This window comes from Lemur catta, chromosome 3, assembly GCF_020740605.2.
Source record: "Lemur catta isolate mLemCat1 chromosome 3, mLemCat1.pri, whole genome shotgun sequence".
Classification (NCBI taxonomy): Eukaryota; Metazoa; Chordata; class Mammalia; order Primates; family Lemuridae; genus Lemur; species Lemur catta.
Genome location: NC_059130.1, coordinates 27,360,701 through 27,374,355, shown reverse-complemented (window position 1 = coordinate 27,374,355; position 13,655 = coordinate 27,360,701). Strand labels below are relative to the sequence as shown.

The 13,655-nt window shown below is 51.4% G+C and overlaps 1 protein-coding gene across 1 annotated transcript; it reads right to left on the bottom strand.

The window, feature by feature from the left end:
• Window positions 1–4,118: 4,118 nt before the first annotated feature.
• On the bottom strand, window positions 4,119–6,930 carry S100A9 (S100 calcium binding protein A9). The gene is made up of 3 exons (XM_045547000.1): window positions 6,826–6,930; window positions 6,278–6,446; window positions 4,119–4,535 (listed from the first exon to the last, which is right to left on the bottom strand). The coding sequence occupies exons 2-3, from the start codon at window positions 6,425–6,427 to the stop codon at window positions 4,233–4,235; spliced, it is 453 nt and encodes a 150-aa protein (XP_045402956.1). The 5' UTR covers window positions 6,428–6,446; window positions 6,826–6,930; the 3' UTR covers window positions 4,119–4,232.
• Between the last annotated feature and the right edge of the window lie 6,725 nt (window positions 6,931–13,655).

The window sequence follows — 13,655 nt, the reverse complement described above, 5'->3', positions numbered from 1 at the left end:
TGACTCAATTTAACTTTTCTGAAAGGCACCACTTCAGGCTCTCTGTAGTTCTTGCCTGCACTACTGGGGCAGCCTCCTAACATATCGCATGACTCACGCCCACCCCAAATCCCTGCCGTAAGCCATAGACAGAGAGACTTCTCTGAAATGCAAATGTGATTATATCATTTCCCACCCTGAAGCCTTCACTGCTGCTGCCCCCATTCTACCGGGCGGAGTGTAGCTCCCTGGCCCGGGACCTGCCCTGCTCGCCTCGGTATCTCCACCTCTCCCTCTCACACCCCCTCCTCATTCCTGCTCAGACCCCACACGTGCCCTCTGCCAGGCCTTTGCACACACGGTCCTCCTCTCTCTGAAGCACCTTCCTGTTTATCCTGGGATGTCTACTGCTACTGGCCTCGGATGTCACTGTGACACCCACCTCTCCAGGGAGACAGCCCCGGTGAAGGGCATCATTCCCACCTCGAAGTCCCACTGAACTTCCCATCAGCCTGGTCTTCCATTTTCCATGTTAGAATCATTTGAGGCGCTGTCTTGTCTCTCCTGCATACCTGGGAGCTCCTCGACAACACGGTCAGCCCTTATTTATCTCGGTGCCCCTCAGAGCACTATACGGTGCCCGATACACAGTAAGTCTGCAGTTAATGTCTGTCGAGTGAGTGAGTGGACAAACAAGTGAATGGGCAAGTGAATTCATGTCCCCCCCAAATGCTGGAGCCATCCCACACCACCCGGGCCCCAGAGCACCGTGAAGCATCTGGGCAGAGTCCAACCGCTGAGACCCCTGCTGCTCCTTCCTCATCCCTCCTAGAAAGGCATCCAGAAGTTCAGGTTCCACTGCTAATCCCCAGACAGGAGGGCAGCTCATCTTTGTAGGAATTGGCATACAGTCATCTGCTGACATGCTGTCCCTGGTTCTTTAGTCACTATAATGCTGGGGAAATCCCTAAAGTTTGTGTTTCCCAAAAGGGCCCATCAATCATAGAGGTGGCCACCAGCTCTCACTTGGCATTGACATACTTGCTCTCTATCTGAGAGAAGAAGCCTGCTCCCCTGCACTCAAGAGAACCAGATCTTTTCAGAATGGAAGGGGCTAATGGAAGGAAGAGGTTAAGTCACCTTGATGAGCTCTGTTGAACTATGTTTAAAGAAAATCCCACAGGGCCCTGTGAAAGTGGCTTGCAGTCAGAACTTCTCCTGGAGTCTAGAAGAGTCTTTTGCACTCAGACTGAATTAGCAGGGAGATAAGGCAAAAGCCAGGACTTTCAGTATCTGAGAAGGTCTGTCCCCTGGGCACCCTGCTGCTCTGCCCCTCTGCCCTCTGCCCAACTCCAGGTTGCCAGGAGGCTGGTGTCCCCCTCCAGGTCCTCAAAGCTACCCCACCTCACACCCACCCCACAAGCCCTGCACCCTCCCTGCAAAGCACCCACTTCTGCTTCAACTGTGGCGTCAAGCTCCACAGGGTCCTAGGACCATCCTACCTTCACTTGTTTGTCCATAAATTCTCACTGAGAGCTTGTTCCCTGCTGGGATCTAGGATATGGGGAAAATCAGCCATCGTCCCTATTTTCAGGGGCTCATGCCTACAGATGAGGGGTTACAATTTCATATTTGAAGTGCAGTGGTGGAAGCACCAGAGAGTTCTGTGGGCCTGGAGGAAGGACCCCCTATATTCTTGAGAAGGGTGGGTGGTTGGGGAAGTCTTTGTGACTGTGAGGCCTGTGGGTCCTAAGGGACTTACCAGAGACACCACGATGGAGCAGGGAACTCCTGGTGCAGAGGTGAAGAGGCTGGAGAAAGCCTGGATGTGATTAGGGAGAGCATTTTGAAGAAAAAAAGGAGTGGATGCAGGGATGGAACGATGGATGATATGGGATTAGATTTATTCTGTGTCCTAAAGGACATTCGAGGGAAAGTAGGACTAATGTCTGGCAGGCACAAGGAGACAATTCTTTGCTCAGTGTAATCAGGGCCTTTCTAAGTGTCAGTGCCAAAGGAGGAAGCTCCCCTTTCCTGGAGGAATTCAGGCAGGGTTGGTTCAACCCCTTGGCAGGGATGCTGGGAAGAATTACTCAAGGGTGGGAGTGGTGCAGGTTGAATTAAGTCAATAATTTTCAAATTTTTTTTCACAATAAATCTCTTTCTTCAAACCCAACAGTTCTGACTGAACCAAGTGGGGGAAGGGCCTTCAGATTCCCATAAGCTTGCTGCCCCTTACCTTCAGGGGTGGGATTCTATGACACTAATCCAGAAGCCTTCTGTTTGCAGATTTTAATCCCACTCCCCTCCTCCCTCCTTCCCCCACACCTTCCCATGGGTACAAGCATGAAGTATGTGAGAAATTTTAGAACATTTGTACCGTTAGTATTTGTTGCGAACCTACTGTGTACCAGCCACTACTCCAGGTGCTGGGAATAAAGCAGCGACTGACACAGATGCCAGGGACTGTGCCCTCTGGAGTTCATGGTCCAGGGGGGGAGGCAGACACTGTGACAAGTAATGGTGGGTAGAGGAGGTGGGGGAGCACCTTCCACCCTACTGGAAACATCTGGTCTCAGGTCTCCCAAAGGGGTTGAAGATGGTGACTCCTCCCGGGATGCAAGCGTGGGGACAGAAGGGCTGTCAGAAGATGAGTGTCTCTAGCTGTCTGGTCCCCACGTCAGTCACAGAAGGGACTGGTGAGGGCTTCTAGACTCTGCTGCCTAAGCTCACAGCCTGCAACAGTTCCTGGAGACACCCTCATGCCCTTGAGTGGGAGCAGCACCCTTAGATCCCTGTGCCCAGAGCAGAGCCTCCTGGGCCGTTGGAGCAGCAGTCTGTTACAAGCAGGTTGGGGACAAAGCCACAGCCAGACAGTGATGGGGAAGCTGAAATCTGACCCTGGCAGCTCCTATCCTTCTCAGATCAGTGCTGGGGAGGCAGCTGGCAGATCCAGCTGGGGAGAAGATGGGGTTCAAGCCCCTTTGCTCACAGTACTATTTTAACTAAGTCCACCACGGTGTGACCTTGCACTAGTCTCTTCTCCAGGTATGCCTTGGTTCCTGCGTTTGACAAAGAGAGAGTAGGTGACTGCTAGTCTTTCCCCAGCTCCCCCACATCCTACTTCTATGAGTCTTCTCTCTGCTGAAAGGACAGGTGTCAGAGGACCCTGATCTGGGCTCTGGTTCTTGGAAGGCCCCACCCAGCTGGTTGTAACCTGGGAAAGGGACTTTATGGCCAAAGGGCAGGGAGGTGGCAGAGGAGTCACTGGGATGGACTTGGAGGGGAGCAGTAGCAGCAGCCCTGGGGGAGCTGGCGCCAGGCCTGGCTGCAGGCTTTGCAGAGAAGCAAATGCCCCTGTGGGCTGAGCTCTCAGCTACTGACGAGGAACTGAAGGAATCTCAGTCAACGCAGGGAGGACAGCGGCCCTCACAGTCTTCAGGCCCCAGTGGGTCTCTGCATCCAGAGTACACACTCCTCATGGTAGTCACTGAGCTCATTTCCTCCGATGGCCAGCCAGGGGCTCCTGGGCATGGGCTACACTCCCAGACTTCCAAGCGCGTGAGCACCCCCGTGTCCACCAGCACTCACAGTTGGGATGCTGCGTCTATTAAGAGAAACCCAACTGCTCTCTTGGATCCAGATATGACTTTGAGGGTAAACACACTCAGTTTGTCCCTGTTTCACTGCTGGAGCACGAGTGTTCCTCCCCAGTCCTCCCCAGTCATCCCCAGTCATGGCATCTAGGCCCATTTCTGGAAGACTTCCAGGGCAATGGAGTCTATCAGGAGAGAGTGGGCTGTATGGATGGTGGCAAGTGTGCAGGGTCGGGCTGGGTGGGGAGGTGGCTGGCATGTTGAGGAGAAAGGGTAGCCTCTTCTGCATTCTGCAGTGACAAGGGCCAGTGACAAGGGCAGTGACAAGGGCCATTTTTTCAGGATGGGCAGGGAGGCCTGAGATGGGACAGGGTGACCTGGTCATGAGCAGTGGAGCCTGAAGTAAGAGGTGAGGACACTATCAGGGGTGAGCCCAAGGGGCTCAACACTGACTCATGTGTTGCTGCCTCTCATTTTATTCTTACCAATGAGGGGGTCAGGCCACCAATAAGCATGGGGCGGGGGAAGAAGCACGCAGGGCGCTGGTGTGGAGGAGGACTTTATTTTCCCCCAGCCCCAGCCCTACAGCCAAGGCAGTTTGGCACAACAGCTCCCAGGGCTCGGGTTGGGCAGGCACAGGGTGGCCTGGCCTCCTAATTAGTGGCTGTGGCCATGCCCGTGGCTGTGGCCGTGGCCGTGGCCACCCTCTCCGAGGCCTGGCCCGTGGCTGTGGCCGTGGCCATGCCCATGGCTGTGGCCGTGGCCGTGGCCACCCTCCCCGAGGCCTGGCCCATGGCTGTGGCCTTCGTCACTGGGGGCATTCTTGTGCATCTCCTCATGGGAGGCTTCGGTCAGTCGTGCCATCAGGACGATGAACTCCTCAAAGGACAGCTGCTTGTCCCCGTTTGTGTCCAGGTCCTCCATGATGTGGTTTATGGCCTTGTCATTCCTTTTCTCCTTCTGTGGGTGGGGGAGAGAGGGCTGTTAGGGCCGTGTGGCTGGAGGTGGGGCTCAGGAGCACAGAGAACTACCCGGATGGCAAGTGCACAGGGAAGCCTCGCCCTGGTGCTCAACTTAAACACTCAAGGCGACCATGGCCTGAGAGCCCAGGGCGGAGCAGGAGCTGAGCACGCGCAAGCACTTTCCAGTTTTCTCCCCACGCAGCTGCAGGACTCGGGCGCTGCGACTCTCTCTGTTTTACAGACAAGGAAACTGAGGTCAAGGGACTTGGCTGAGATCACATGATTAGTAAGTCTAGAAATGTCACCTCATCTGGTCCTTGTACCAACTGTAACAGGTAGGAATGTTGTCTTCTTTGGGGAAGACTTGAGGTAACCAAGTCCTAGAGAAGGTCGTTTGTTTTTACAGATTGGCGAGGCTCAGATCTGACTTAGGGTCCTGCTCCATCCCCCATATTCTTCTCCCTCTCAGCCCCTTCCCTGCCCTCCCTCTGGAGGTTGCTCTCAGTGAAACTCACTCCAACCAATGCAGTGGAGAAGCATCCCCCAAAGTGGGGGATAAGTGTAGAAGGGGAGATGGCAGGTGAGGTGGGAAGGTCGGGGGCACCAGAGAGTGCCACCTAGTTCTAGCTCTGCTGCCCATTGGCTGGGGCACCTCAGCTGAGTCCCTCCTGGAACTGTGGGGTGCCCGGCTCGGGGGAGCACTCGCTCCTGAGCAGCCTGGCCGCCAGGCCCTGCGCCCTTCCTGGCCTCTCACTTTGCTTCTGGGAGGGGCTGTCATAGAGGCCAGGGGGGTGAGTGTAGGGGTCACGCAAAGGCTGCCACCCAGCCTCCTGCCCATACCCTCTCTTGTCCACCCCGATCCAGCATCCTGCTTAGCTGTCCGTGCCCCTAATACCGCCCATGGCTGTGATCCTCCATCTTACTGGGGTGGAGGGAGGGACAGCAGGAGGCCTGGGGACCGACCCGGGATGGCTGGCTCCGGGACTGGAACTGAGACTGGGACCATGTGTCCCAGCCTTCTTTGTCCACGTCTCTGTTTCCCCACACTCCCCAATTTTGAAAAGAAAACAAAAAGGCTGTTGGAAGTTCCTAGAATTGCCTAACCATTTTCCAATCAGGGGGAAAAGATCTCACATTTTACTGAGTGCTCTGTGTGCCAGTGCTGTCCTGGCTGCTCTCCACGTGCTATTTATTTATCCATTTTCCACCAAGACCCTTATGATTAGCAAAGCCCTCCACACCCCCCATCTTCCACCCTATGTTTGCACCTGAGGCTTAGAGTCCCTCCAGCTTCCCGCTGAGTGTTGTCCTCAGGTGCTTCCTGTCCCAGCATTCAGGACTCAGCTCAAATGTCACCTCCTCAAAGAGGCCCTTCTTGTCTACCCTAACTAGCCCCCTCTACCCCTCCCAGCCACATCGCCCACAGTACTCTATCTTATTTTACTCGAGGCACTTATTGGCATTGGGCTTTATCTGTGCTCTTTATTTAGCAACGACTTTGTCGTGCATGGGATGGTCGGTTCCTTGCTCACCACTGCATCCCTCTGCCCAGAACAGGGCCTGGCACGTAGCAGATGTTCAGTCAAACACTTTCTTGACTCTGTTGTGCTGTGTAACTTAGCTCCCCCGGCGACAGGGCACCTGCTGGCCTCTGCAGGCTGGTTGCAGCCAGCTGCACACTGCACCCATCCTGCCTTCTGAAGCCAAACTGCCACGAGACCGACCAGAGTCCGGCCCTACCTTGAGGAAGTTTTGCAGATCTTTTTTCACCAGCTGTTTGAATTCTCTCTGGCTCAGGGTGTCTCGTGGCTCCAACCGCACAGAGTACTGGTGGAAGGTGTTGATGACGGTCTCTATGGCGAGTTCCAGCTGCGACTGTTCCCTCGCCATCTTCCTGAATTCTGCGTAACTGAGAAGCAAGGGTTGTGGTACTTAGAAGAAAACGCTGTGAAGCTTCCTTAATGTTTCCTACCACTGCTCACAGGGATGAAGGGGAAACAGAAAATAAAAAGAAAGCACGTGCTGCAACTGAACTGGGAGATGACCTGTCATATACATGTGAAAAATGATTTTTAGAATATCTGGAGAAAGCCAAAGAGCAAACAAAGCATTTGAGGGCAGGAGGCTCCAGCAGAACATGACCTAAGAAAATGGGAAGAAAACTTTCAGGTGGGTGGGGGCAACCAAGGAGGGCTTCCAGGAGGAGAGTTTGGAAGGAAGTTGAATAGGGGGAGAAAAGAAGGAACTGGCAGGCAAGCTGTGCCCAGGGAAACTGGCAGCTCACTTACCAAAGCCAAGGAGCTACACAGAGTGTTTGACAGAGCAGTGCAGGCCCAGCATTTATAGGCAACTTCTGGCTGGGGCACTGGGCCCTCTCTCAGAAAATTGCTTCACAGGTGAGCAGTGTGGTAACGCTGCCAGGAAGGGGGCTGGGGCGGGGCAGGAAATGTTCACAGGGTGCCTTCTGCCTTTTTGTGAAATTCCCAGCCCTGGCCTGGAGCAGGTTGGGGAGGAAGTTGGTTGGGTAGTTCATTTCCCCTCCACCCCAAGCCCTCACTGTCCCTGAGCAAACCAGCAAGCCTGCCACGCCCCCGGCACCCCTCTTCCCCGGCCCCATTGAGGTTGTGGGCACCGTCCCACCTATGGTAGCCAGAAGCTGGTGGTGGGCTGAGGACCCCTGGGGTGCCTGACCCACTCTGCCTCACCCATTTGGGCTGTCTGCCCCTTCCGTCAGTCCAACAAGGGTGGACTGAACCTTCCCCCTCTGCTTGCTTGGCTCTGTGACAAGTGCTCTTAGGCAGGTGAGGGGTTGGTGTGAGGTTCTTAGATTCATAGGGTGGGCATTGGGGTTAGAAGGGTTCTCAGAAATGGTCAACTCATTTGCATTGTAGATGACGAAACTGACACCCAGAGAAGGACCTGAGCAAGGTCACATAGTTGTTTGGCAACATAGCAGGATTTGGACCCAGATATCCTGGTTCCTGGTTAGGGTGATTCTGATGATACCTCCCTCTTGCAGTCTGACTAAGAGCACCTCAGGGTGAATGTGTTTCTAGTAACTCTCAGTGTCTCTCTTCCAAATCCTGCTCCCAATGAGGAGTCCATGAACTTACAGCCTGGAAGACAGGTGTTTTTATGGAGCCTCTTGGTGGGCGACACATGTCCCCACCCTGCTGCCAACCTCCAGTGACTCCCTATTGCCTACTGGGAAAGCTGCGATGGCTTCGCCCAGCACGCAAAGCCCTCCTGGAATGGACTCCCTTCACTCCCCCTGCCTGTGGGTGTGCAGGGCCCACCTCCCACCTTGCCACCCAGGAATGCCCTTCCCCCACAGCACAGGGTGAGATCCTGCCCGCCCCTCATGGCTCAGTTCAAATGCAACCTCTCCCAGGAAGCCTGCTCTGTTCTTCCCATTTGTATACAGTCTCTTCCTCCCTGACAATCATTCCCATACCTTCTGCCTCTCAACACTCGCTTTCCTGGAGTAAACTTATTTACACGATTGCCTCTGTCTAATAATTGGCTATAGACCCTCAAAAGGAGGTTGTCATTCACGTTTGTACGCTCCCATGCACACAGTCCAGGGCTTGGCACTTGGGACCTGCTTCTGTTTGCTGAATGATCTGTGTCCTTGCTGGCATCTGATTTCTCACCCCAGGAAGCATGTATGGAGGACCCACTTTGGGGACTTCCATTCCTCTTGCTTGTCCCTGCCTCTCCCTCCATCAGAGAAGATGGTTCTCCCCTTCATCCTCACTAGTCCTTTTGTCCAGCATCCGTGAAGCCTTCCCTCATTGCCCCAGCCCCTCCTGCCTTCTCAGCCCTCTGAAAGCCGGAGGCAGTCCTGTGTGTGCTAAACCTTGGCCCTGAGTACCTCTGCCTTGCATTGCCAACACATGGAGTAGTGGTTAAGAGTTCAGACTGGCTGTGTGACCTTAGGCAATTTACTTACCTTCTCTGTGCCTCATTTTCCTTATCAGTAAGATAGGCTAATAACAAGAGCTACTTTGAGGATTGCAATGGCACATGTAAACTTGGGAAGAGCTCAGTAAATAAGAGGTATTGTTATTAGTTACCTTTCAATTCATTCATGCAACCAGTATTGGTTAAGCATCCAGTGTCAGACACCAATACTAGATGCTGGGAGAAATTGGTGAGTGAGTCACAATACAGAAGGGGGACATTATCATATATCCTGTCTTCCAAATCACATTTTGAAGTCCTGGTGGCTACGGACAGTGCCTGGCACAGTGCTAAGCACACAGCAAGTATTTAATAAGTGCTTGCCTAATGCAGGATTGAATGAATGAGTAAATCATCTATGAATGAAAGAATGACGCAGATGCAGCCTGGGAACACATGATTGGAAACTTCAGATCCATTCCTTAACTGAGTCTGTCCCCATTGTGTAAGCTGGAAGAAGCTCCACGACAGCCAGCAGCCGGCCCTGTGTGCCCGCCCTCGGGCTGTTAAGAAACGTCTATTGTTTCCGGCAGATGCCTGGGTGCCCTTCTTGTGTGCTCCCACAGCGCCCTCTGCTGCCTCTGTCGAAGCACTTTTCACACAGCACCCAGGGGCTCCCACGCACCCTTGCAGGAACGAGGCCCAGGGTGAAGCTGGCGGGGCGTGAGAACGTCAGCAGCACCAGGCGACTGACACGGGACCTCAGGGTCGGGGACACCAGGGAGTGGTGGAGACTGTGGCAAAGGGGAGCGTTCCTCGCTTGAAGGGACAGCCTGTCCTCACTCAGCCTCCCGCAAGGGCTGCCCTGTGGGAAAGTGGACCAGGTGTTGCTGGATCTCCTGAAGGTCCAAGAAGCCTGTATTTTTATGTTAAAACTCCTGTTCATAAAATTTGTCAGTCAGTTTTAAAGAAAAACAAAAACATTGAAAAGGAAGTAGGGAGTGTGTGAAACAAAGTGTGACTGTGGGTGCCCATCACACACAAAGGGAGTGCGGTGGGCACCTCTGCTCTGCTGGGGAGCTCTTGACCTTCAGGCCTGACTCCGCCACTCCACTGTGGCTCCCCCAGGCAGGGACGCTGCCCTGCTTACCTCTGGAGTCCTAGCCGGGAGCAAGGGCCCGGCTCGGCAGGTACTGAATGAACGTTACTCATTCGTTGAACGAATACATGCAGGAGTGCACAAATGAGGAAACCAGTGAGTGTGAGATGAGCACTGGTCTGTTGCCCTTTGCCCTGTGACTTTCTGCAGAGCCACCGACTGTGACCACAGTGCTGATTCAGGATGAAAGTGTGAAGGGGCGTGGGGAGAGGAGGCTCCGCAGTGGGTGGGAGTGAGCAGCTACACAGGGCTTCAAAACAGACAGGAGTCACACTCGTGGGATCCCATGTTGCCCTCATCTCAAAAGGCCACAGTGGGATCCCAGGTCCCAGGCTAGCCCAGGCCCAGGTGAGGCCAGGGCTGAGCCGGTCAGCTGTGACCCGAGGCATGATTTGCAGGTGCCTCGGCGCCCCACTCACCTCCTTGCTGCCAACCGATGCCAGAGATTGCACTGATGGGTGTGGGAGGGGGTCTTCTCCTCAGGGTACTGATTTTGCAGGGAAACTCAGAGCCTCCTGCTAGGGCAGGGATTGAGCCAATTTTCCTGGCTCAGGACAGTGACTCTGGGGTTGTTGTCGAGAGAAAGGGCGTGGCTTCCTCAGCTGGGTTAAGAACAAACAGGCAAACAAACAAGCAGGCAGAGTCTCCTGCAGCTGCAACCAAACCTCGAGCTCCTTTCTCTGCGCTCAGGACCAAGAGTGGGTCTGCGTCTTTCCCCTCCCGCAGCCCGTCTGCGCTTGCCTTTCAGGGCGCTTTGCCCCTTCTGAGTCGGAAGGGGGTGTTACAGGAGGGGCACAGTAGGTCTCCGGACTGGGGCACTGAGAGCTGGGTTCTCATCCCAGCTTTGCCAGACTTGTTGGGAAATGACTTTAGAAGTCATTTCTGTGCTGAGGCCTCGTTTTCTCGTCCATTACAGGAGGAGATTGGGACAGCAGGCCTTTAAGTCGTTTCTCGTGTGGATTCCAGGTTTTGTTGGAATCTTGGTGTGCTCCATGAATACCATGAACCTCATGGCTCCAGGGCTCTGTACCCTGGTTTACCTGCTCCCCCAGCGGCTGAAGTCAGGTTCCCCCTCCCCACAGGGAAGCTGATGCCTGGGCCCCACCCCTGTAAGGCTGCATACTGCCTGCTGCCTCTTTGTCCCCTCCCTTGCTCCTTGCTTGGACCCCCAGCTGTTCTTCCACGGAGATCCCTGGATCTGGGTCTCCTGACCACAGGCCCCCTGACATCCCTTGTCCCCCTACTGCTCATTCTGGAGCTCTGGTGTATTGGGGTGGCTTGGAGAAGTTATGCATGGGAACTGCAGACTGTCCTCCTGCCACCTTTGGGCTCTGTCCACACCAAGCCTTGACCACCGCCCGCATCCCAGTGGCCATGCCCAGGTCTCTGAGACACCTGGCCGATGGCAACCCCATTCCCTGCCCCTGTGCTGGGCTGTTTGAGCATCCACAGTGAGGGCCCTCCAGTTACCTGGCTTCTTGGACCCTCAAGCTGAAGCTTTCCCACGTCTGAACACCTCCCTCTGTCCCCACCTCGGCTGCCTTCCTGCTCACAATCCTTGTCATTTCCAGGAAACTTTGCCTTCCAAATTGGGAAAGCTGTTATTCCCTTTTCTGTTCCCTAGCTTCTATTTTCCCGGTCCTTCCTCCTCTCCCATCTCTTGTGCACCTGGCTTTTCACCTCACTAGGCCCCCAAGTTCCACAGCCCTCTAGAAATTCCTGGTGAGTATCTCTGTATCTAGCTATTGGCTTCCTCTGCCTCTCAGGGATCGCTTTGAAGTATACAACCCTTTGTAGAAAATAAAGGGCTTTCACAAACATTACCCTGCTGGCACCATAATTACTGGCCTTTGGATCTGTCTCCCTCACTAGATTATTAACTATGTAGAGTGGAGAATCTTGATTTACTCATCCCTCGATGATAAGCTTTGCATATGAGTGACATCTGACAAACGTCTCCAGAATAAAATGAATGACTGACTTGGTTTGGTTAGAATTTATGCTTGGAGGATTGTTATTTCCTGTAATTAAGAAGTTGTGCAACACAGGAGATTGCAGAGAAGGAAAAAAAGGAAGTGCAGAGGAATGATGGAGAAATAGGGAGCTGGAGGGAGACTCCTAGTGGGGTAAAGGTGGCTCCAGAATTATCAGAGAGTGCATGCTGCCACCTTGTGGCCTGCCTGCATCAGGACAGCCTGCGGGATTCCTCTGGCCCCGGATTTTCAACCTTTTTGTTCTCAGAAACCTTTTATAAATACTTGTAGAAATCATTGAGTATCCCAAAGAGTTTTGTGGGTTATATCTACCAATATTTACTATATTAAAAAGTTTACAATTTTCAAAATATTTATTATTCATTTAAAGTAGCATTAATAAACACATTACATATTAACACATTTTCAAACATTAAAAATAATTATTTTTAATATATGAAATAATTATATACTGTTTTATAAAAAGATAGTTATATATTATTTTTAAAAAGCTAGTGAGAAGTGTGTCATCTTTTTTATTTCAAAATATTAAGAGGGTACAAATGTTTCTTTTACATGGATAGCTTTTATAATACTTAAGTCAGGGCTATTAGTGTGTCCATCACCCGAAAAGTGCTCATTGTACCTGTTAGGTAAGTTTTTGCCCCTCCCCTCCCCTCCTCCCCCTCCCCACTTCTTGATTTCCAATGACTTTTACTTCTCTCTGTGCCTGTGTGTGCCCATTGATTAGTTCCACATTATTAGAGAGTATGTGTGGTGTTTGTTTTTCCATTCCAGAGATACTTCACTTAGGATAATGGTCTTCAGTTCCATCCAAATTGCTGCAAAAGACATTAATTTATTTCTTTTTATGGCTGAGTAGTACTCCACAGTGTGTGTGTGTGTGTGTGTGTGTGTGTGTGTGTGTGTGTGTGTATCTCCCACATTTTGTTAATCCACTCATGAATTGATGGACACTTAGGTTGATTCCATATCTTTGCGATTGTGAATTGTGCTGCAATAAACATTTGAGTGCAGGTGTCTTTCTGATAAAATGACTTCTTTTCCATTGGGTAGATATCCAGTAGTGGGATTGCTGGGTTGAATGGTAAGTCTGTATTTATTTCTTTGACTAATCTCCATACTGTTTTCCATAGAGGTTGTACTAATTGGCGGTCCTGCCAACAGTGTATATGCATTCCACTCTCTCCGCATCCATGCCACCATATATTGTTTTTTGACTTTTTATTAATAGCCATTCTGACTGGGGTAAGGTGATATCTCACTGTGGTTTTAATTTGCATTTCCCTGATGGTTAGTGATGTTGAGTATTTTTTATATGTTCCTTGGCCATTTGTCTATCTTCTTTTGAGAAATTCCTGTTCATGTCTTCTGCCCACTTTTTTAATGGGGTGGTTTGGTCTTTTCTTGCTGATTTGTTTGAGTTCTTTATGGCTTCTGGATATTAGCCTTTTATCAGATGTATAGTTTGCAAATATTTTCTCCCATTCTGTAGGTTGTCTATTTACTCTGTTGTTTATTTTCTTTGCTGTGCAGAAGACTTTTAATTCAATCAAATCCCATTTATTTATTTTTGTTGTTGCTGTAATTGCCTTTGGGGTCTTAGTCATAAATTCTTTGTCTAGGCTGATCCCTAGAAGAGTTTTTCCTATACTTTCTCCTAGAATTTTTATGGTTTCATGCATTACATTTAAAATTTTTATCCATCTTGAATTAATTTTTGTGAGTGGTGAGAGGTAGGGATCCTGTTTCATTCTTCTGAATGTGGCTCTCCAATTTTCCCAGCACCATTTATTGAATAGGGTTTCTTTCCCCAGTGTATGTTGTTGTCTACTTTACCAAAGATCAGTTGGTTGTAGGTAGATGGTTTTATATCTGGGTTTTCTGTTCTGTTCCGTTGGTCTATGTCTCATTTTTGTACGAATACCATGCTATTTTGGTTACTATAGCTTTGGAGCATAATTTGAAGTCTGATAATGTGATGCCTCCAGATTTGTGTTTTTTGTTGTTGCTTTGTTTTCGCTTAGGACTACTTTGGCTATTCAGGCTCTCTTTTGGTTCC